General features: G+C 45.1%; 1 protein-coding gene across 3 annotated transcripts in view; it reads right to left on the minus strand.

Annotated features, from left to right (window-relative positions):
• immp2l (inner mitochondrial membrane peptidase subunit 2) overlaps positions 1-21,727 on the minus strand; it is a 207,132-nt gene that overhangs the window by 154,497 nt on the left and 30,908 nt on the right. For all 3 annotated transcript variants that reach the window (XM_005936391.3, XM_042226402.1, XM_042226403.1), the window contains exon 3: positions 19,505-19,608. In XM_005936391.3, coding sequence (XP_005936453.1) covers positions 19,505-19,608 — 104 coding nt within the window. The remainder of the gene's footprint in view (positions 1-19,504; positions 19,609-21,727) is intronic.

Consider the following 21,727-nt stretch of genomic DNA (forward strand, 5'->3'; position numbering starts at 1 on the left):
ACCCATGTGTGTTGATTTCTCCCTAAGATGGCAAACTGAAACACTCCAAGTTGGTGACTTTTGGAGATTTATTTCCCTGGATGATTGAGAATGCATCAAGACGAACAGAAAAGGAAGTGCACAGCTTTTAGCAGCTCCCCCCCATTCACACACCCCCACTCCCCTCCAGAATTCCCAGGTAACAACCTAATATACATATGAATGACTAGCCAATTTAGCTTCCACTTGGCTGAAGCTAAAGCCTAGCTAAAAGCCTACCAGCCATTTTGGCTAGAAGGCGGGTTTTTAAAGGTAGAAAGGTAGAAGCCTGGCCGGCGGGTGTTTTAATAAAAGTCATAATTGCCATAACTTAGAAGTAGGTTTGCAGGAGACTCTGCTTATCTGTAAATGTAAGACAACAAGAGGCCAATGGCCCAGTGGATGCAGAGTGGGGGTCTCAGTGTTTGTAATATGTTAACTCTGTTTTCTAAGGCTGCGTTCACACTGCAGGTCTTGATGCTCAATTCTGATTTTTTTTGTCTGCTCGTTCACACTACAAATAAAATGCGACTAATGTGACATGACCATCAAACAGCAGTCGCTTTCTAAAACATCGGATATGTATGGGATTCAGCACCACATACCGACGTGACCCAGATCGGATTTGAAAATATCGGATTTGTGCCGTTCACGCTGTCACACCATGATGGGATAGATGGTCGCAGAGGGTCAAAGAAGTCGGATTTGATGCGCTTTCGCCTGCAGTGTGAACGCAGCCTTTGTTCTAAGTCACGTATACAGAGACACACACAGTGCTTTAACTGTTACGACACACTCACACCTACATGCACACTCACTCACGTGCACACACATACACACAGGTACGCGCACACACTCACTCACGTGCTCGTGCATACACACAGACACAGAGTTTGCAGCACACCATGGGGGTTTATGATGGGGTCGCTTCTACAAAACTGTGTTTCAGTGGAAGATTTTGCAGAGGGACACCGGCCCGGCACATCTCCCCTTCTAGAAGATGCATGCTTAAATGAAGATGAATAAAGATAAACAAAGGTTTTGTGAAATGACTACTGAGTTCCGGTGCCGTCTCTGGATCCTTCGAGGAAAAAAAGGACCGGGGTGAAACTGATTTCGTAACATTAATCACGTTTGTGCAAGGTGATTGCACAGTTTGCCTGGTGGAAAGAAACCTGTCTCCAATCAATCTCAGTTGAATTTGGACCAACCGGTGAGGATTTACAAATACCTGCAGACCGACTGCAAACATCAGTCCGTCTGCACCGATGAGAACAACTCTTCACTGATGAGTTGCCAAACGGTTGTATTCATCTATGAAAGCAAAGTGCTGAGCGTCATTTTGGAAATGAACTGAGGTCCTGCAGCAACAACACAGCTATCTGTGGAGGAAGTTCTGTTTTAGATCTGCGAGATTCCAAGTGGAGGAAACGCTCTGGCTGCAAACTGCTTTACACAGTGTTTTGTTGGTGCTACTTTCACCTGCCCACAACCAAAGTCTGGATCTTGAGAACTGTTCTCAGAGACCTTTCATACGGCACGAGAATAAGACAGCGAGAAGCAGAAGGTCAGCAGGAGCATTCAGCAGCAGCGAGCAGCCAGCTGTCATAGTAACAGCAGACAGGTTTGCATCTGCAGAGAGAGATCAGAGCCATTTAACACAAAATCACCAGCACAGGCTGAACGATTAATAATTATTTCTGTGCCGGTTTTCCTGATGATGCTAACAGAATTCCTGCTGCAGTTCGGACTCATCGTCACCATAAACTGAACCTGCGGCTCGGCTCATATGATCAGCAGATATTACAGGCAGGGCGAAGCTGCAGGCCCCGATCGTACGCTGAAGTAGCTCACTGAGATCTGATGGCAGGAGGGAAGAAAATGAGTTTGACAGAAATGTAACCATGGCAACAGCAGCAGGTAGCATCCCTGGGTGGAGACGGCACTATAGAGCAAAACGAGACTGCAGCGAGAGGCTTTTAGGGACAGCCTCTGTGTTCAAACTGATGGTTTGGAGTGAGCAGAGCCAAACAACCAACAATGAACAGATAATACAAATAAACTCTTTGTGAATGCCGTCACCTGACAGACACTGATGAGCACCTGTGGGATGCACCCGCACGTCGATGGATCCAACCAGCTGCATCCTCTCACCCAGATGTGGATCCAAAGAGAACCAACACCATGGCAACCAAGATGCTCACCTCGCAGCCTCATAAGGAAACTGATGCATGGACCTAAAGTAGCTGCACCCATCCGTATACGTGCTGCACACAGTCTACAGCTGACATGATTTCCGTTCATTTGGATCAGACTGCCAGCATACAGACTTTGATTTCACTGATGGGCATCATCAAGCCTTTTCTCCTGTTATTCTTATTTCTTAATTTTGTTCATCGTTTTCGGTTTAAAGCAAACAAGCAGCCGACATTTAAAAGAGGTTGAATTTGTCAGTAGGCTGATGATAAACGGACCGACTGGATCACAAATAGTCGGGACATCATCAGATCATCTCTTCCTAGGCAGGACTTTGAGCTCCGCCTGAACACCGAAGCACTCCGCTCACATTGTGTTTCTTGTCATTATCCTCTGAAGCTTATTAAAGACGACTGCTCGCTATGGAAAGACTCACATTTAATTTCACACCTTTCTACCTCAGCTTACATTCACACCTCCCTGTGTGATAATTAAATCACAGACGCACACTTTAGTCACGGTTTGCACTGAAACCATCATTTCAGCTTTTGGTATTTCTGTCCAGAGTGTGCTCATCTTTATTTGTTTACATGTTTGTTAGTCAGTGAATGCTGCACATCACTGATTTACCCGTGTGTGTGTTTTACTGAGATTTTACTCACTCTGGTACTGAACCTTTGAATTACTGAATAATAAAACACAGTGTTGTTTCAGCTCATTGAGGTTTGCTGCATTCGTTCATGCACAGCTCTCTGAGCTCTGCAGCAGCTCCGTTCTTCTCTTCTTCAGTCGTTCTGTTGCAGACCTGCTGCTGTGCTGAGATCTTTGTCCTGTTGATGACCCGGTGTGATCCAAGCTTCAGCTGTGGGACACACGGCCTCACACTGACTCTACAGAGGAGCTCATGGTCCACTCAGATCATCATCAGTCCTCCAGCGTGCTGACCATGGCTGGTAATTTTTCTCTTAAGTCCTATGGAAGCAGTGAGGGCTGACTTGGTGTTTATTGCAGATTCGTATCAGAAATGCCTTTTTCACATGACGGTAACTGTCAAATCTCCAGATATGCTGTAGCGTTGTTGACAGATCATTGATTCCTAAGGAGATGATTCACCGTGCGACACAAGATTAAGCCACACGATGAAAAATGCCCCAGGCAGGCTGAGATGCAGAGGACCTCTTCCTGCTTCCTCATCAGTTTCGAGGAGATAAGAGAAGTGAAAAAAAGAGATTTGCAAACACCTTAGAAACTATAATTCATCAATCATCCCAAATCGTTCTTGCTGCAGTCCGGACGTGCTGTACGCATCAAGTTATCTGACTCAAATGTCACAGAGCAGAGGGTCCCTGCACGTTTTCTTTTTGTCCTGATCTCACATGAGCAGGAACCCAGATTCTGCTCCTGCCGACACTCGCTGTCAGTAAAGATGAATGTTTGAGACCTCACAGCGTCTACCAGTGACATTACAAATTCCCCCTCTCCCCGCCTCGCTGCTAGGCTTTGTTGCCCGAGGTGTGGTCCTCCCCGAGTCCTCAGAGAGCCCGAGTCACTGATGTGACGAACAGGCCTCAAAGCTTTGGCGTGAAGCCTCACGCTGCTATCTTTCATCTGAGCCAGGCAGCGGGGAGTTTGGAGGCGATGCTCCGCTTAAACGATGAAATATGACCCGTAGCCCGAGGCTGCTTCCCCCCCTCGACCCCCTCCCGCAACAACATCCACCTCTCCTCGACAGCCCTGCTTTAAACGTGACGAATGACAAAGGCGCACCAAGGCCAGCTCTGTGGTAACACAAGGACCCCGAGTATCGTGTGAGGAATTATCCCGCTAATCTCTCAATAAAAAGCGACATGCGGGCCTCAGCTGGCGACGCATTTATATTCCACCGATGCTGTGAAAGTTTCACGCAGCCTCTGACTGGGATGACCCACAGTCTGGAAACTCGAGCATTAAATCGTCTTCTCGTGGCGCATGAGGCGAGGGCGCGCAGAGAGGAGGAACCCACGTGAAGCAGATGAGCGCTCGCCTCGTCGGCGTCTCGGAGCTTCTTTCTTCTCGCTGCCACTTATAATAATAATAATAATGGATTGGATTTATATAGCGCTTTTCGGGACCCCTCAAAGCGCTTTACAATTCCACTATTCATTCACTCTCACATACACACACTGGTGGAGGCAGCTACAGTTGCAGCCACAGCTGTCCTCGGGCAGACTGACAGAGGAGAGGCTGCCATATCGCGCCATCGGCCCCTCTGACCACCACCAGTAGGCGGTAGGTGAAGTGTCTTGCCAAAGGACACAACGACCGAGACTGTCCGAGCCGGGGCTCGAACCGGCAACCTTCCGATTCCAAGACGAACACCTAACTCTTGAGTCACGATCGCCCACTTCCGCTCGTTCTGTGCACTCTGTACCAGATCTGTCAGTCACATCAACCTGGCTGCTTCCTCCTCCCGTCTGTAGAGTTTCACCAAGTTACCAAGGCAACGGACGGATGCTGCTCTATCAGTCTCCTCTTCCTCCCTTCCCTTGACTTCAGTCATCCGTCTCCTGCGGCCAGAGCTGAGGCAACGCAGACCTCAATTAAAACGACTTTAGGTCAGCGGTCCCCAACCCCCGGGCCTCGGACCAGTACCGGTCCATCGTTTGGTACCGGGCCGCGAGAGTTGAGGCTCAGGTGTGAAATGTCTGGTTTTCAGGGTTTTGATCGGTTTCCAGCGTTATTTTGTTATCGTTTTTATCGTTAACTCAGTTTTCCTGGATCTTTTCACGTGTGTTATATTTTGTTGTATTTATCCGTGACACCTTAAAGGCCGGTCCGTGAAAAATTTTGTCGGGCATAAACCGGTCCGTGGTGCAAAAAAGGTTGGAGGCCGCTGCTTTAGGTGATTCACACGCTGTGACAGTAGCAGATGGATGAGGGACGGACGCTCCGCCACGTCGATTGGGAAACACTCACTGTTTAATGGCGCTGTCACTGTGCGTTTGACTGTCCAGCACGCGGATGAACAGCCATTCATTCATGTTGTGAACTGACTGTTCGAGCTCAATCAGTCTCAGGTTCACCGGTTTTACACAGACAGCCTGCAATCATCTTGTTTTGGGGTGAACTGTCCTTTTAAAAGTACATTTATGCCTCTTGCCTCTGGCCTTGGTGCCATTTATCCAGCTGGATTATTTTAGTGAGACTTGCTCAGTTTTGGAGCCTGTGGACGTTTCTGACTCTCTCCCTTTAGAAAAATGAAACTAGACGTTACTGGATGGCTTGTTAAACGGAGCAGAATTACTTCTTTTCAAAAATCACGACTTCATTTCTTTCTCTTTGCAGAAGTTTCATTTAAGAACAACTGTAACATTACTGCTCCTTTAGTTCGGCCTAATTTTAGTTCTTTCCATTTCCATATTCATTAACGTTGGTTTTTAATCTTTGCATCCTGTCTGTTTAAATCAAACTGCGGAGATGCATGATCTTCCTTGGACACGGTTACCGCGCTCTCTGTATTCCCGTCCAGGCCTTGAGGGCGTCCAGGAGGCCTCTTCTTTCCATCCATCAGCCTCCTGGGGTGTGACTGGCATTTCCACCTTCTTTCATTTGGACGCCAACGATTTCCTGTTCCTGAGGCATTGATTTCCATTTGCATTGTTGATGGACGCGCTGCCTCTCACCAGGAAACACCAAAGTTTAACACTTTGCTTCGGTTACTTGTTTTAGCCCCCACATAGCAAATCAAATACATCAAGTTTTATTAATCAGATGAAAACACATCTCATTCTTTACTCTTCAAAACATAAAATTTAATACAGCATCCGGAAGAATATTTTTCTCATTGGTAAAAGCCCAGGCCCATCACAGGTGACCCCTCACACCCCGCCCACCACCTGCCGCCACGCTCAGGTGGGCGCCTCAGGTCAATCAGTTCTCTTTTGACTGTGACATACACCGAGTGATATCTGAGAAAATCATGGAGCACTTCCATCGCTGACTTGGATGTTTTCTGTGATTAAAGTGGTGAACGTATCTAGGATAAAAAATGATGAATTCAGAGACTTTAAAATTTGAATTTTACATAAAAGAAACAGAGTTTAGTTTAGTTTTAGGAACCACGAAGAAAGACATCCACACATCATTCATCGCTCCAGTTTTAGTCTTTGGTCTTAAAGTAAAATAAAAAGTAAGATATTAAAATGTTCTGAGAGAAACTGAACAGAGGCTCCGTCGGATGCAGATGATTCTGCCGGAGGTCACTTCCTGTTAAAAGCGAGTTTTTCCTTCATAGCAGGATGTTCGGGTTTCTCTCTATAATCAGACGCTCTTTACGTTACAACATAAAGTGCAATGAGGTGACCGGTGTTGTAAACTGGCACTATATGAATAAATAAACCTGAATGGAATTTATTATTATTGATGGCAAATCATGTCCTGGATCGAATTCAACCACCAAAGCATAAAATACAAAGTACACAATGGTGACGGACGCAGAGAGAAAAGCTTCATCGCGGCCGTCTAAAAAAGGTCTTGAAGGTTGAATCATCCATTTCAGTCTGAGATTCTGGGCTGAGCCACCACACACATCCAAAAATACAAACTGACCACGTGACCGCTCAGCGCCGGCCATTTATCAAAGATTTCACTGCAGAAAAACAGGTGAAGCTAAACTGAGTGTTAGAGCAGCTCCCAGTGAGCAGGAAGGGGGACGCCAGCCCATCCTGGGTCTCTGAACCCGACTCCCTGCTGCAGTAACGTGATAAAAACAAGCACCCGACACACTGTGATCGGCACAACAGAATAAAATAGCCTCTTATTGTCATTGTACGTGTACAACAAACTTATGGACGCCAACAAACAACAATATTCTTGCATTTTCTACTTTTTGCTTCAAATGTCTTCTTTGCATCCGTGGAAAAGGAAAAACCCGTTTTTAACTCGTTTAAATGTTTTATTTTGTTCGGACACTGGAGGAAATATTGAGATGGACGCCCACTCAGCAAATATCTAAACTTCACTCGTCTGTCATCTCATCATCAACAGTCTTACCCCAAAATCAAAGAAGAAGAATCTTAAACAGCTTTTGTGGGAAAAAAACAGTCGAGCAAAGTCACAAATCCATAAATCCACATCCATGTTTACGCTTCCACTTTTAATTCCGACTTAAACCGAAGAACATTAAGCTGAAGGTAATCCTCCGAGTGCACGGACGCCATCAGCACGTCTGTATGCCAGAGCTAAAAGCCAGCATTAAAAATATGATCTTAAATTTACTTTATTTTATGTCATTTTAATTTGTCATCATTACCTTGAGATGAACTGCTGGGAGCTGTGATTTAATGGGGCGCTGCTACGCTGCATATCGCACTGCAGTAAATGTCTCGGCTCTATAAAACGATGTATTGATTCAACAGTAAAACTACACTCAAAATTCCACTTCTTGGTTCTATAACTCACGCATATAAAAGGAAATTCCTCCACTAATTCTTCATGACGTGTGGCTGCACCTGATGACAGAGTGAAACCAGCTTTAAAGCAGCGCGTTCACACTTTGTTTGATTCTCTGCTCTGGTTTTAACGCAGCACCACCACAGGACCAATTAACGGAACTGTGTTAAAACGCTGGCGACACAAAGCCTGCTGGGAGCTCGGGGGGGCGGGGGGACGCCTCCTGGCAGCAGAGGAATTAGCCTGGATCAAAGCTCGTTTCCAGCGCTGGCTTAAAGGATGTGGAGCAGCTGGGACTTCCAGCTCATCGCCACATGTTCAGCTTAAACCGTCGTGTGTGTGGCATCTTCTTTGTGTCTGGCCTAAACAGTGCAAAGGTGCAACATCCACTCCCTGGATGTTCACCGGTGTCAGTGTGCAGAGCCTCCACACTGACACCGGTGAACATCCAGGGACATGGAGATAGTGGACTCGTGTAGGTACCTGGGTGTTCACCTGAATAATAAACTGGACTGGAGCCACAACACTGATGCTCTTTACAGGAAGGGTCAGAGCAGACGCTACCTGCTGAGGCGGCTGAGGTCATTTGGAGTCCAGGGAGCGCTTTTAAAGACCTTCTATGACTCTGGTGGCATCTGTCATTTTTTTCAGTGTGGTATGTTGGAGCAGCAGTTTATCGGCAGCTGAGAGGAAGAGGTTGGATAAACTCATCAGGAAGGCCAGCTCTGTTCTGGACCCAGTGCAGGTGGTGGAGACAGAAGGACTGTGGCCAAAATAACATCTCTGATGGACAGAGTCTCCCAGCCCATGCATGTAAATGTTGCTGAACTGCAGAGCTGCTTCAGTGACAGACTGCTGCATCCTTGATGCATGAAGGAGCGTTTCTGCAGGTCCTTCCTCCTCAGACTGCACCATCAGACCTGCTCCCAACAAACACAGATGTTTACATCTGCGCTGTAATAACTTCTACTGTTATAACTGCACATTACTTTTCTCAGCTTATATATAAACTAACTTATTGGAAGTTACACGTCTACTTTTTAATGCACAGGTACAATCACACAATCTGCACTTTTCTACTTATTCTAAATATTCTTGACTATTTAAACATCTTTCAGTGTCCTGCTCTGTCTGCACACTATCTGTACGCTAGTTTGAACAACTCTGCTCTGGTAACTGTTGTCATGATGCAAATATGTAACAATTGTGTTTTTTTGCTGCTGATACAACCAAATTTCCCGTTGTGGGACAATTAAAGGATTATTCTATTCTATCCTATCCTATTCTACTCTATTCTATCCTATCCTATTCTATTCTATTTTAATCTATCCTATTCTATTCTATTTTAATCTATCCTATTCTATTCTATTTTAATCTATTCTATTCTATCCTATTCTATTCTATTTTAATCTATTCTAATCTATTCTATTCTACTCTATTCTATCCTATCCTATTCTATTCTATTTTAATCTATTCTAATCTATTCTATCCTATTCTATTCTACTCTATTCTATCCTATCCTATTCTATTCTATTTTAATCTATCCTATCCTATTCTATTCTATCCTATTCTAATCTATCCTATCCTAATCTATTTTAATCTATTCTATCCTATTCTATTCTATTCTAATCTATTCTATTCTATCCTATTCTATCCTAATCGCCTTGAAAACCTTTGAGAAGGAGGGTTTCTCAGGTGTAGCACTTTAACTGGTAGCAAAGCACACACTGTGCGTGATGAGCACATGACTAAACGGAGCCAGCACACAGAAACGCCTTAAAGTGCCGAGTTACAGCTGAGCTCAACTGTCCCGGCCTGACATTAATAAAGCGCTCTGAGGTCATACTGGGCTGGGTTAGTCACTCTGTGGCGACATCCACATTTCCAATGTGGGATTTTTATTGTGTATTTATGCCAAAAAGTTGAAACGACATCCTGATAGAAAGAACTTTTTCCCTTTCTTTTCCCACCGGATTCCTTTAAGTGTGTCGCTCCCTGCAGCGTTAACGTACAGCCTTCATCGTGCCCTCAATATGTCAACTGACTAACGGGTGCTGGGAGGGAGGCATCCGCCGCCACTAAACGGGCAGAGGAAACATTAGAGGAGGGCCGTGTGCTGCTTTGATGCCAGTACGAGATACTGGGAGGAAAACAAAGAAGGCGCCGTGTGGTTGGACGCTGACGACGTCTCCCGTATTAGCCAGCATGCAGAGAAGAAAGGACACAGACAGAAAGAGAAATAAATGGGTTTGCCTCCGAGTGTTTTATCTTTTAATTGCATCAATATCAGGTGTGGATAAGCATGTGCAGGCAGAACATTAGGGCAGGAGCAGATATTATGTTGTCTTGTATGTAGCGCTCTCCATTTGTACTCTCATCCCACGGCAACTACATCACCGAGGAGGAGCAAACGGCGGTTTTGGTCGAAGTAGTTGGACAGCAACAGGTGTGCGACTTTACTCATCTTGGTAATCGGTCACAGTTACACCTGTAATCATACAGAGGTCTGATTACACTCTTTGATTTGATCGGTAACTGAAGTACCGGCTGTAGGATGTCCAATCAGGGTTCTCACAAGGAGACAGCGTGGTGACCAATCGCTGGACAGCAACCAGGCAGGCCAGCAGGGGTGGGGTTTAATCCAGCTGTGGCTCAAAGAAAGCGCGTGAGCATTTCAGAACGAGAGTCGATGAAAAGCTAACATAAATTTAATGATTCACTTCTGCTCGTGTAACTGTAGAACAGATTTCTACTGAATATTCCTGTTGAAGCAGTTACAGTAACAGTTTTCCAGCCTGATGCGTTTGACTCAGTGACGTAAAAGTGCTCAAAGTCAGGTCCTCAACAGAAAGCCGTCATTGGTTTTTCTGGACTCTGAAGTTAACAATGCATTAGCAGCACATGAGAGTACTTAGAGTTTAAAAACGATCCAGTAGTTGAGGAGTGTTATAATGTAGGCGAGAGCTGTGATTAGTGTGTTCAGCGGTGTTGTTAGGTTGCCTATGAACAGGCTTCAGGGAGGCTGTGGGAAGATGACAGTTAGCACCTGCCACAGGCTAATCGCTGGGACGGGGTGAAGCGGACTCTCGTACTGGTGTTCCAGGAAACAGGACTCACTAAAAGCCACAATCTTGAGGTTAACCAAAGTCAGTGACAATCCATCTGTCAGAGCAACAACTGGGATTAACTTTTGATTCTTCAAAGGAACCTGAACCTGAACCTGGAGACGGATTCCACCTGTTCTCCATCCATAACGACGGGACAGTGGACCTGTGTCTGTCCACTACGACTTCTTTGGTTTTAAGGACGTTCTCTGAGCGGGACAGGTCGTCTGCCTCCGCCCTCTACGCTGTCTCACCTCCATCAGAGATGAGCCCAACCATGGTGGCGTCATCGGTATACATGATGATGACGGTGGTTGGGTGGGTTGGTGTGCAGCAGGTGGCTGAATACGCAGCCCTGTGGGATCAGGTGCTGAGTGACAGTGGGGGGGGGGATCTGAAGGTAAACAGTACATGTGTACAGAACACATACATGTACTGCATGTATTATATAGATCAGGTGTGCTCCCAGCAGGTAAACTGAGCTGAATGTCTCATTCACTGCTGAGAAGCTGAGAAGTGTTTTTGCTTCTTTAAGACTGAAACCTCTGTGGGCCCGTTTAATTAGCCCGCCTGTAACACCAGTTTAATGGAAATCAGCTTCAGAGCCCAGCATGGACTCATGTGCCGTCTCTCAGATCTCCTGCTATTCTCCACCAACTGTGCTGGAATTATACTTTGGCAGCGGGACAAAGAGCGGACTCTGGCTCGTTGTGTTAGCATAAACGTGTGTCAGCATTTCACTCGGCGTGCTTACATGCTGTTTGATCCAAATCAGCGGTCCCCAACCTTTTTTGCGCCACGGACCGGTTCCTTTATTTATTTATTTATTTAGGACAGTGCATGTTAATGAACATAAATGTAAAAAAAAAAAATTACATGAATGTAAACATACCAGATTATAGCCAAGGGCTAATTTCCATCTGTTGTCCTTAAGCATAAAAATAGACATAATAATTCATAAAAATTCATCATTCATTCATAATAAAAACTCCATCACCAAACTTACACATACACACCATTCTGTTCCCAAATAAAACATTAAAACTATACAACTCATACATGATCACACACTTGATTTGTCCATAACCAGTTTTTAACCTTTGCCTTAAACAAATTGAGTGTAGAGCATTCTCTAATGGGTTGAGGAAGACTGTTCCACAGATGGCCTCCTGGACAGAGAGGACGTTCTGCCCAAATGCTGTCCGTCTGTGGGGTATAAACAAGTCTCCTCGGATTGTAGCTCGAGTGGTCCTGTCTGAGCTTTCTTTATGCCTAATGAACTGCTTTAGTGGTGGTGGAGGGAGTGTAAGACTTTATATATTAAACTCACTCTTTTAAGTTTCACTAAGTTATTGAAGTTCAGTAATTTATGTTTTTTTAACACATGACAGTGGTGGTGGGAAGTCGGTTTTTTGTCAAGTAGTTTTAAACTTCTTTTATAAATGTTTTCAATAGTTTTAAGTGTCCGACAATATTTTCACGGACCGGCCTTTAAGGTGTCGCGGATAAATACAACAAAATAAAACTAGTACCGGTACCGAAAAAAGAAGATTTATTCATAACACACGTGAAAAGACCCAGGAAAACCGAGTAAACGATAAAAACGATAACAAAATAACGCTGAAAACCGATAAAAACCCTGAAAACCATACATTTCACACCTGAGCCTCAACTCTCGCGGCCCGGTACCAAACGACTCACGGACCGGTACCGGTCCGAGGCCCGGGGGTTGGGGACCGCTGCTCTAAATGATTATTTACCTTCAACAAAGACAAGAACACATAATTAGCTGTGAAGAGTTTCTCGTTCGCGGACGGCAGCCATTACTGAACGCTTGATGACACTTAATGATCAAATCAGATGATTGGTGGGTAAGTTCTGAACACAATCTTCAAATTCATCCATTTATTATGCCGAGCTGAGCTAATAAAGCTTCACGTCTGGAGATGAAGACTGGAAACAATGAAACCATGCACTCTTGTTCTAAAAGCAGATCTAAAACGTTTCTATCTAATTTGATGAACTTCATCCAGGTGTCACAGCAAGACGCCTTTAATGACCACCTGAGACAGGTGAGGAGGAACGTCACAAACGCTCTTCAGCAGTAAACCACAGCGACGAGGTCCCTCCGCTCTCTGGTCTTCACTGTACTACACGTGATTATTCACTAGCCAATTAGCAATCAGCAAGGCCATAAATCTGAGCTCTAAGAAGATGTGAATACTTCATTTCCTGCTCTGCTGAACAGGAATCGGATGAGAAATAAATATATAAACGTAGCGGTGAACACAGACACCGCAGCCGTTCCGCTCATTTCCTCGCTCGCCCTCTCTTTTATGAAATGTGTTGAAGGAGGCAGCTGCTGTCTGACGCATGACAGCAGATTAAACCGTGTGAAGCTGTGCGATCGTACCGTGAAGGTGTAGTGACTGCCGCGGGGAAGTAAAGTCCAATTAACTTGGTTTCCATTAAACTGAGTTTCAGGCGCAAAAGTAGGAAAACATCATTTTGTTATAGAAAAATCAAACGTTCTTTCAGGTTCATCCTACGAGTGAAATCGTGTTATTTTTATGGTTTCTGAGCCTTACAGCAGAAATCCAACATTCTGTTTCCTCTTCCTGTTTTTGATCAGGTCGCTCGTCTCAGCCAACGCCGGGTTAAAAAAAAGCCTTATATCCACAGTAAGCACCGCCTCCTCGAGCTTCTAACCAGTAATCTGCGATTACTAATCGTGTCTTTGTTATGTAAACAATCACATTTGAAGTGTGCGACAGTGTGGAAACAGGCGCATATCAACCCTACTGATGATGTTTGAACGTTGTTATTCCCAGGACATCAATTATCACCAGTTTGTCAAAGTTGCTGGTCACCACCACGATGAGAAGACTCTGTCACAGCTGGAGAGGCATGAAGCTGCTTTTTGCACATTCCTATTTTTGTGCTGTACCACTGCACACAGTTGGAATGACAATAAAGCCACTTGGCATGAAGCGAAGCTGTTGCTGGAGGACGCCTGCAGCCGACGGCGCTTGCTCCTTCTTCTCGTTCTCGTCTTTGGCCTGTCGTTGCTGCTGGTTGGTGTTTGGCAGCGTTACTGGTGGTCGCTGTTGTTGGCCGGTTGTGTTGGTGTGCTGTAAGGTTGCGCTTTGTGTGTCAGTGCTACCGTGCATGCTTACCGCGTCTATATTTTTATAAAAATCGACAATGTTTTCCTCAACACGATAAATCGTTGACACCTCACAAACAAAACATGAGCAGTAATTAAATTAAGATTGTTGGTTAATTATTATTGAAAGTTTCTTGTGGTGCAAGATTGGAATGAAACGAAACAAACAACCATTGAAATACAACATTAAACTTCTTCCCTGTTATCGGTCTCTAATGTTACGTTACCATTAGCAGCCTGCAGGAGGACATGCGTCTGCTGCCCATCAGCCTCCTGATGCCTCATTTTCCTGCTGTTTTCACTTGGAAACACTCAACCCATTATTTCTATTCAATGGGGCACAGTGACCTGCATTTAATACGGTTATAAGAACCTACTGGTATTTAGAGGCGGCCACCTACTGGTTACATGTGTGACACTGATGAAGAGTAATAACAGTCATTTAAGGCTGAGAGCATGAAAAAGAGTAGACATCTACCTGAAAGGTGAAATGGTTTTAAAAGCACGTCACACGTCTGCTGAGCACCTCTCCGAGACGACTGGAGAATTATTACTCCACAGATACTCATCTTAGTGCAGAGATATGAAACTTCAAGTGAATCTGAGAGCAGGAGTCTGTTTTTCCAATTATGAGGAGGCAGATCCTCATAATATGTGTTACAGTAAAAGACACTGACTTTATTTCTGGCTGAATTCAGCTGATAGGTTTTTAAGTTAATGAGGAAGTACTGCAGCTCTTATAGATGTGAGATCCAATAAGCTGATAGCGTTGTTTTGGTGGGAAATCTCACAGACCAACGCGACTGGATAAGACAAGCTTGCACTGGAAGAAAATGATTTATACTGAAAAACAAAGACATCTGACACAATCTGGGGAATCTTGTTTGAAATATGTGGAAAGTTTAATTGGACTCCAAGACCCAAAACAGCTTTTTGTCATTTTATGTCTCAAAATTCATCCTAAGTGTCGACCTTTAAAATAAACTGGGCTGCGCACACCCACCCATCCAGAGTTTGAAACGCATTAGTGTGCTGCTCAGTGAACACCTCGGTTACAATACTACGTTTAGCAAACCCCTCGTAATTTTCTTCGAGTATGAATGAATATCACAGCAGTGGTGTTACAGAGTGACCTGTTCTGCTGGGAGTCGCCTCGTTTAGACGAAGGAAACCAGCTGCTGTGGCAGCATGAGCAATGCTTCACCTCTTTTTAAACAGCGTGCAACAAAAATGCAATTTGTTGCAATAACTGTTATTCCAGCTCCTTCAGTTTGAACTCCTTCAGCACGCAAGCACAGCGCTCATTTCTTTGACTCCCTTCGTTATTTCCGCCTCGCTGTTTTCACCGGGTTTCTTCTCTCCTGTCGTTTGCATCTGTATTTGAGACGCTTATAGAAACCCCACAGGCTTTTTGCTTCCTCGCCTCAACAGTCTACGCCTCAGAAAATAATAATATTTTAAGAAACAACTAACTGAGACTTTGACACGTGTCCTGATCTCTGGAGACGTTGGAGAAAGAGGCATGTAGGTATAGAGAGATAACAAGAAAGAGTCGTTGCGCTGAAACGACAATGCTTATTGAAATTACTGTTGAAGGATGAAACGATGCTCAAAGAGCTGCAGAAGGGGGAAGATTCACACCTCAACCCTCTCAGGCTCAAATTAAACTTTTTGTTGCTAATGCACGACCGAGTCCTGCAGTGGTGCTTCTGAGTAAAAAAACTCGTATGTGGGGTAATCAGGTTGTTAGTTTTTAACTGTTGCAAATGGGCAACGCCTGCCTGGAGAGGGTTAAAAGTCTCAGTGTGCCGTAGGTGCTGAAGATTACAGATGTGGGAATGAAGCCCGTGATTATAAAAGTCAGGCTTACATTTCATCTCATTACGATAATAACCAGGGAATGAAGTTAACACTCGAACATCCTGTTGGGGAGCCCGTGAATACCCTCAGGAGCTGAGACACGTCAAATCTGTGCTGCGTTAACTGCCACAAATCTCCACAGTGGGAAGACGTTTCCACACGTCCTCTTCTAACAACACCAGCAACCCCAGAAACACGACTGAAGCCATGTTCAGCGCGCCATGACTCGCAGAGAGCCGACGCGTAAACGTCACAATGCAAAAGCACGCCCTTCTCATTTCATACGTGTAGCCTCTAGAATCACTCTCATCGCAGGGCATCAAAACCAACATGGCAGACGGCGCCGGCGACAGAAACACACGAGCTGATAGTTCGGCACACGGGACATCAAGAGGAGGAACGATGCGTTAAAGCCATGTAGAGGCGACCTGCCCCTGAACCCAACAACGTCAGTGACTCCTTCATATCACGTCCGAGATTCTTTGTCATGACCTCAGTCAGTCCGGACTTCAACTCGGCCGCTGCCAAACCTTCGTATTTTCGATCAGAGGTTGGGGAGGTGGGAAGGCTCAGCCCCGTTCCAGGTTTCCTCCGTGCGTGGATAACAGCTCTCACTGTGGTTCTCTGGAGTCCCAGAGCCTTACAAAGTCTCTGTGACCGACTGATGGTGTCACTGGGTCGCGGCGTGATGTGCTGCTGTTTGAGATCTTTCAGCCTGCTTCACTTTATTTTTTTCAGCAGGTGTGACAGAGATCAGGTCTGGATTGTGAAATTGAACTCTGCATGTTGCATTTACTCGGTTATCTTTTGTCTTAAAGTTTGTTCGATGAACTGAAACAACATGAAAGTAAGAAATCAGAATGTGGCCAAATCCTTTCTTCACAGCCCTGTTTCTAAGGTTCAGCATGAATCACAAGTTTATCCGTTTGTATCTTGCTTCATATTTGTGATATTTGGGTTTTATTCTGACTCGCAGACACCAAAAACCTACATCAGGTTTAGGAAAGGCCCAACGTTAAACAAGTATAACCTGTACTTACATTTCATTTATATATTTTAGCATCCTCTCCTTCATTATTTGAGTGTTTTGTTAAAGTACTAGAAATACTAGATTATTTCCAGTCTGAGCTAGAAAAACAAGAACGACAGTGAAACGTTCGACCAAGAACTCCTGATTAGGATCTCCAACTCGAGCCAAGAATAAAACCTCAACGTGATTTCAGGGAAACTACAGAACACAGGTCGTCATAAAACGTAAAATCAATCAGGTTTGGTCTTCACCAAACAAACAGCCACAGAAGCGCCGAGCTCTCCAGAAAGAAAGGGACGCAATCGCTTTTCTTCTCCAGCACGTGCCAAACAGCGTAAATAAGACTTTACTCTTAGGACCGGCACATTCCCCCAAACGATCTTCCTTAAAACGAGTGCCAATTACAAGCCCGAGTCGGCCTCGCCCGCAGCGTAGTCGCACGTTTGAAATTTAAATCCGAGGCGACGTCGCAGGATGATAGACGCGGCTTTACGAGAGATTTGAACACAATCCCCAGTGATGAGGTGAGGCGATACAGATCACTTTCACATGTGGAGGACTCGCTATCTGCTGCTTTGAGGAAAGATCCCCCTCTTCTTCAAAGGGCTGCCACGTAAACAGGTGGTGATTTAAGATTGGAAGACAAACAGAGAAAAAGGCAGAGACGGGAGGAGGGCTGAGGTGCACTGAGCTGATAACGCCACAAAAACAGCAGATCGAGTCTAAATGTCAGAGAGATTCTGCACTCAGGTGAACTTTACACGACCAGTGTCCCCATTTCCCTTTCCATCTGTATATGGCTGTGCAGCTGTGTGATGCTGCTCTGCCTCCCCTCCTCCAGAAAGAGGCCTCTTTATGCATTCAGCTACAATATAGGGGCTCAAAGTGAGCAGCACTCAGACTCAGATTAGGCTAAATTATGGTTCGGAGCTGCTGTGCTCCGTGCACCGACAGGAACACACTTTTAGAAACATCTTTTCCTACAAAAGCGCCGACTCTTGAGCAGAGAGGAGCTGCCATCCGGGCAGAATCACAGAGGAGGACTCGTCTTCCTGCCTCCTGTCACAGATTGCCTCAAATAACAAAGAATTAGGGGAAAAATGACAGAATCATCGTCACGCCATCAAACAGCTGGAAAAGGCTGTTAAATCTGTCAATTTCATTGTAAAATCTCAGTTTTGTGGGTCTCGGAGCAGCTGGAGGGACTGCAGCTTCTCCAGTTTGAACAGGTTGAATCAGTGTGTGTGACGCTCACAGGAACATCGATGGAGCGGCGGACGTCTGGGACTGAGGACGGACGGCTGAGACATTCCCAGGCTGCACTCGGATGCAAAAACTCAAACTTGTGATTCTCCAGCGAGATTTGTCTGATGAGCAGCGAAGGCTCTGTGTGCGTCGGTGCTCTTTCGATGGACCACACTCGCTGTTTGTTATGTTTGGTTCACTCGGAGCAGAATCCGCCGCGCACGAAGCGGATGTGGGAATCTGACTTACCTGGAGACGAGACCGGGGCGTCCGGCCGAGTCACAGTTTTCAGTCGAAGAGTCCAAACTCGAACCACGAGCATCCTTGTTGTTTTATTCAATGTTCATGGAGTCAAGAATTTCGAGACTTAGAGGAGCTCTAATTAATATTCTACCTTGGGCAAAAGTCTCATAGACCGCACTGTGGTGCATAAGATAAGATAAGATGACCTTTATTAGTTCATCTTATCTTATGCACCACAGTGCGGTGGCCATCGTTTGCCTGCACACAGAATACGCAAAAAATCCATATAAATGCAAAACTCACCACTCCCCCGAGTTAGCAGACCTACAATCCTTCCTTTGTCCAGATCTTAGACGGATGGATCAATGGACCGACCAAACTTTCCAATCACAACTTGTATAGCAAAATCATCAAAAGTGATTTAGCCTCCAAACCGGGAGGAACATACCGCCCACAAACTTAGTTTCTAGTTAAAACTTAAAAGTCACTTCCAGAAATCCTTTTAACGGACCGAGTGTCCGTTTAACAAAAGGAAAACACTGGAAGAAAACGTGCATACATCCCTGCTTTAATGTGTTTCTGACTTTGAGGCTGCAGTGTGTTATCACAGCTGTAATCCAACTGTTAGACCAACGGCTCAGCTTTGATGCTTTGACAATAAAATTATATTAGTTTTATAAGTGACTCATCTCCTTGTACCCGTGAAATGTCAGATAAAGAGCGCTCCTATTGTTCTCGCTGCGCTAAGCTTTCAAAAGCAGCCGCCATCTACAGAGAGACACACAACAAAACAAATGTTGGGAACGCGTTCCCCATCAGAGCTCGAACTTTTTAAAATACCGCAGCCGCTGTTAATCACAGCGTTTCGTGGCTTCATTTGATTTCTCCAGCAGATATTTGTTATCTGTCACTTTCAGATCATTCTGGTTTCTTGTTGTCCTTTTCTTGCAGGTATTTTGTTCAAACCCGTCGTTATACTCGATGATGGTGTTGAATATGAGGCTGTGAAAAGGTTTCTGCATCAACACAAACCCAGCAGCTTAGCCGTGTAGCCGTAGAGCGACTTCTGAGACTCGTCCACACAAAAACAAACGTACACGTGAAACGTGAGTGAAAGACGCACCGGGGGGTTTTGTTTACATCACCGTCTGATAATTTCTCAACAAAACAACCATTTCATGCACACGTGTGTCGTTTGGTTTATTTACTCACACAACAGACACGATGTCACCTCGTTGGACCTGGTAGTTTCTCACACTCCAACGATTCAGCAGGACGACGTCACACTTGGACCCCCCCTCTGGGTTGAGGAATGGCTGAACACAGAACCACAAACACAGTTTATAGAAAATCACTGTTCATAGATGTTATGTGTACAATCTTTGCAATGGCAGGAACCTATTAGTTAAAAATAATCTCAGTTCTTATGGTCTTCTCCTGGGGTAGCACTAAACTGACTGGGAAAACAGCTCAAATCTGGCTGATAGCAAGACAACAGTTTGTGGGTGTGGCCCAAAATCTCTCACGTTCAGAAGTCTTTGTCTTCGGTGCAATTTTGAGATCTATGGTCAGAACAGGAAGCCGCCGAACAAGAAGACTAGATTGGAGGGAGAGCAGCCGAATTAAAAATCAGGTATGGTTTGTGACAGCGGTCCCCAACCTCGAGTCGTTTGGTACCAGGCCGCGAGAGTTGAGGTTCGGGTGTGAAATTTATGGTTTTCAGCGTTTTTACCGTTATTTTTTATCACTTTTATCGTTACCTCAGTTTCCCTGGGTCTTTTCCCGTGTGTTATGAATACATTTCCTTTTTTTTGTACTGGTACTGGTTTTATTTGGCTGTATTTATCTGCGACACCTTAAAGGCCAGTCTGTGAAAATATCGTAGGACCGGTGTGCCGCGCAAAAAAGATTGGGGACCGCTGGTTTATGATTTTAGTTTAACTTGACCAGAACGTCACTTTGTGGGAGAAGACAAGCACACGGGGAGCCAAGCCAGGTGAAGTTGGGTTGCTTTTAAATGTACACTGCGCAGGCGAGAGATGGCATCAACACTGTCCGGGTCATTTCTGCATAAGGTTCTCCCACGGGCGCCGGCTCTGCACTGATAGTCCGACCCCAGGGCGCGAACTCAGGACTCGGTGCAGTCCAAAGAAACAAGCAGCATTCAGCTGCTCACACACTGGAGCTAATGGACCATGCGTGGGTTTGAGAACTGTAGACTCTCCTACTGAAAACTCCTCCATGGTTGGATCCAGAGACTGGACAAGGGCTGTAACAGCAACCGCATGAAAAAGTCCATATGACACATATGAGTCCTGTTAGTCTTTTACATGATGTATACGCATTCACTGTTTGAGGGAAAGTTTTCCCTTTTCCATACGAGTTGGCAGTAACATCTAAACTTTCCCCTATCTCTTTCTGCAATCCCAGAATGACTCCACGATGCTGAGATCGGGGGCTTTGTGGGGTCCACACCATCTGTTCCAGGACCGCTTGTTCTTCTCTGCTTGATGATAGTCCTTTATCACTCCGGATGAATGTTGGGGCTCATTGTTGTGCTGCACAATGCATCTGAGATGATCCCACGCGTCCCCGACGGATAGGAATCTGAGCATCAGATGCATATAAACTTTTTGCACAGCAGTGTGCATTATCTACAGAAATTATCTGGTCTCCCGCAGAGTAAACAGCAGGCACCGTGCTCTCACACAACACATCAGCACAACCGGTAAATAGAAAGGGAGACACACATCCGTTGGCGAGAAACGTGATGTTTACGCAGGGCAAAACTTTTATTTGGTTTGCTTTAACAACTGGCGATATCCACACACGCCCTAAAGAGTCCCATGAGGCCGTTCCTCCTCAATATTCACCCGGTAACACAATTATAGATGTGTTTGCTAAATCTTTATTCAGATTAAAATGTTAACGTTTACCCAGAGGTCAGTGTCAGGGGGTTACCTACATAAAAAGGTTTTCTCATCTGAAGGCTGGGCACTGTTAACAGTTCAGGGTCAGCTCTAAGCAATAAGAGCAGAAAGACACCAGGCCTACAGACTCCATGTAGGGGTTTAAGGTCGTTGGTATACTGTCTGAGATAGTTTCATTATTCTCATACTGCCTGTAAATCATCTGCTTCATGGATGGCACCAAACAGCACATCTCCATCCTCTGCAGCATCTTCACTAGGGCTGCCACAAACGATTATTTTGATAGTCGACTAGTCACCGATTATTTTTGCATTAGTCGACTAATCGGATCATCATCCACTGGACGTAAAACGTACAGCTTATTGCACCAGCAGCATCTGCTCTTATATAACTATCATTAGCTTACAGCTTTAAGCTTTTAAGGTGCTAACTAAAAATAAAGACAAGATGATAGTTTATTCAATTTTAATGAAATCTGCAGATTGTTTCGGTGAAGTTTAATAAA

Source organism: Haplochromis burtoni, unplaced genomic scaffold, assembly GCF_018398535.1.
Source record: "Haplochromis burtoni strain Fernald_Lab_line unplaced genomic scaffold, NCSU_Asbu1 Contig_210, whole genome shotgun sequence".
Lineage (NCBI taxonomy): Eukaryota > Metazoa > Chordata > Actinopteri > Cichliformes > Cichlidae > Haplochromis > Haplochromis burtoni.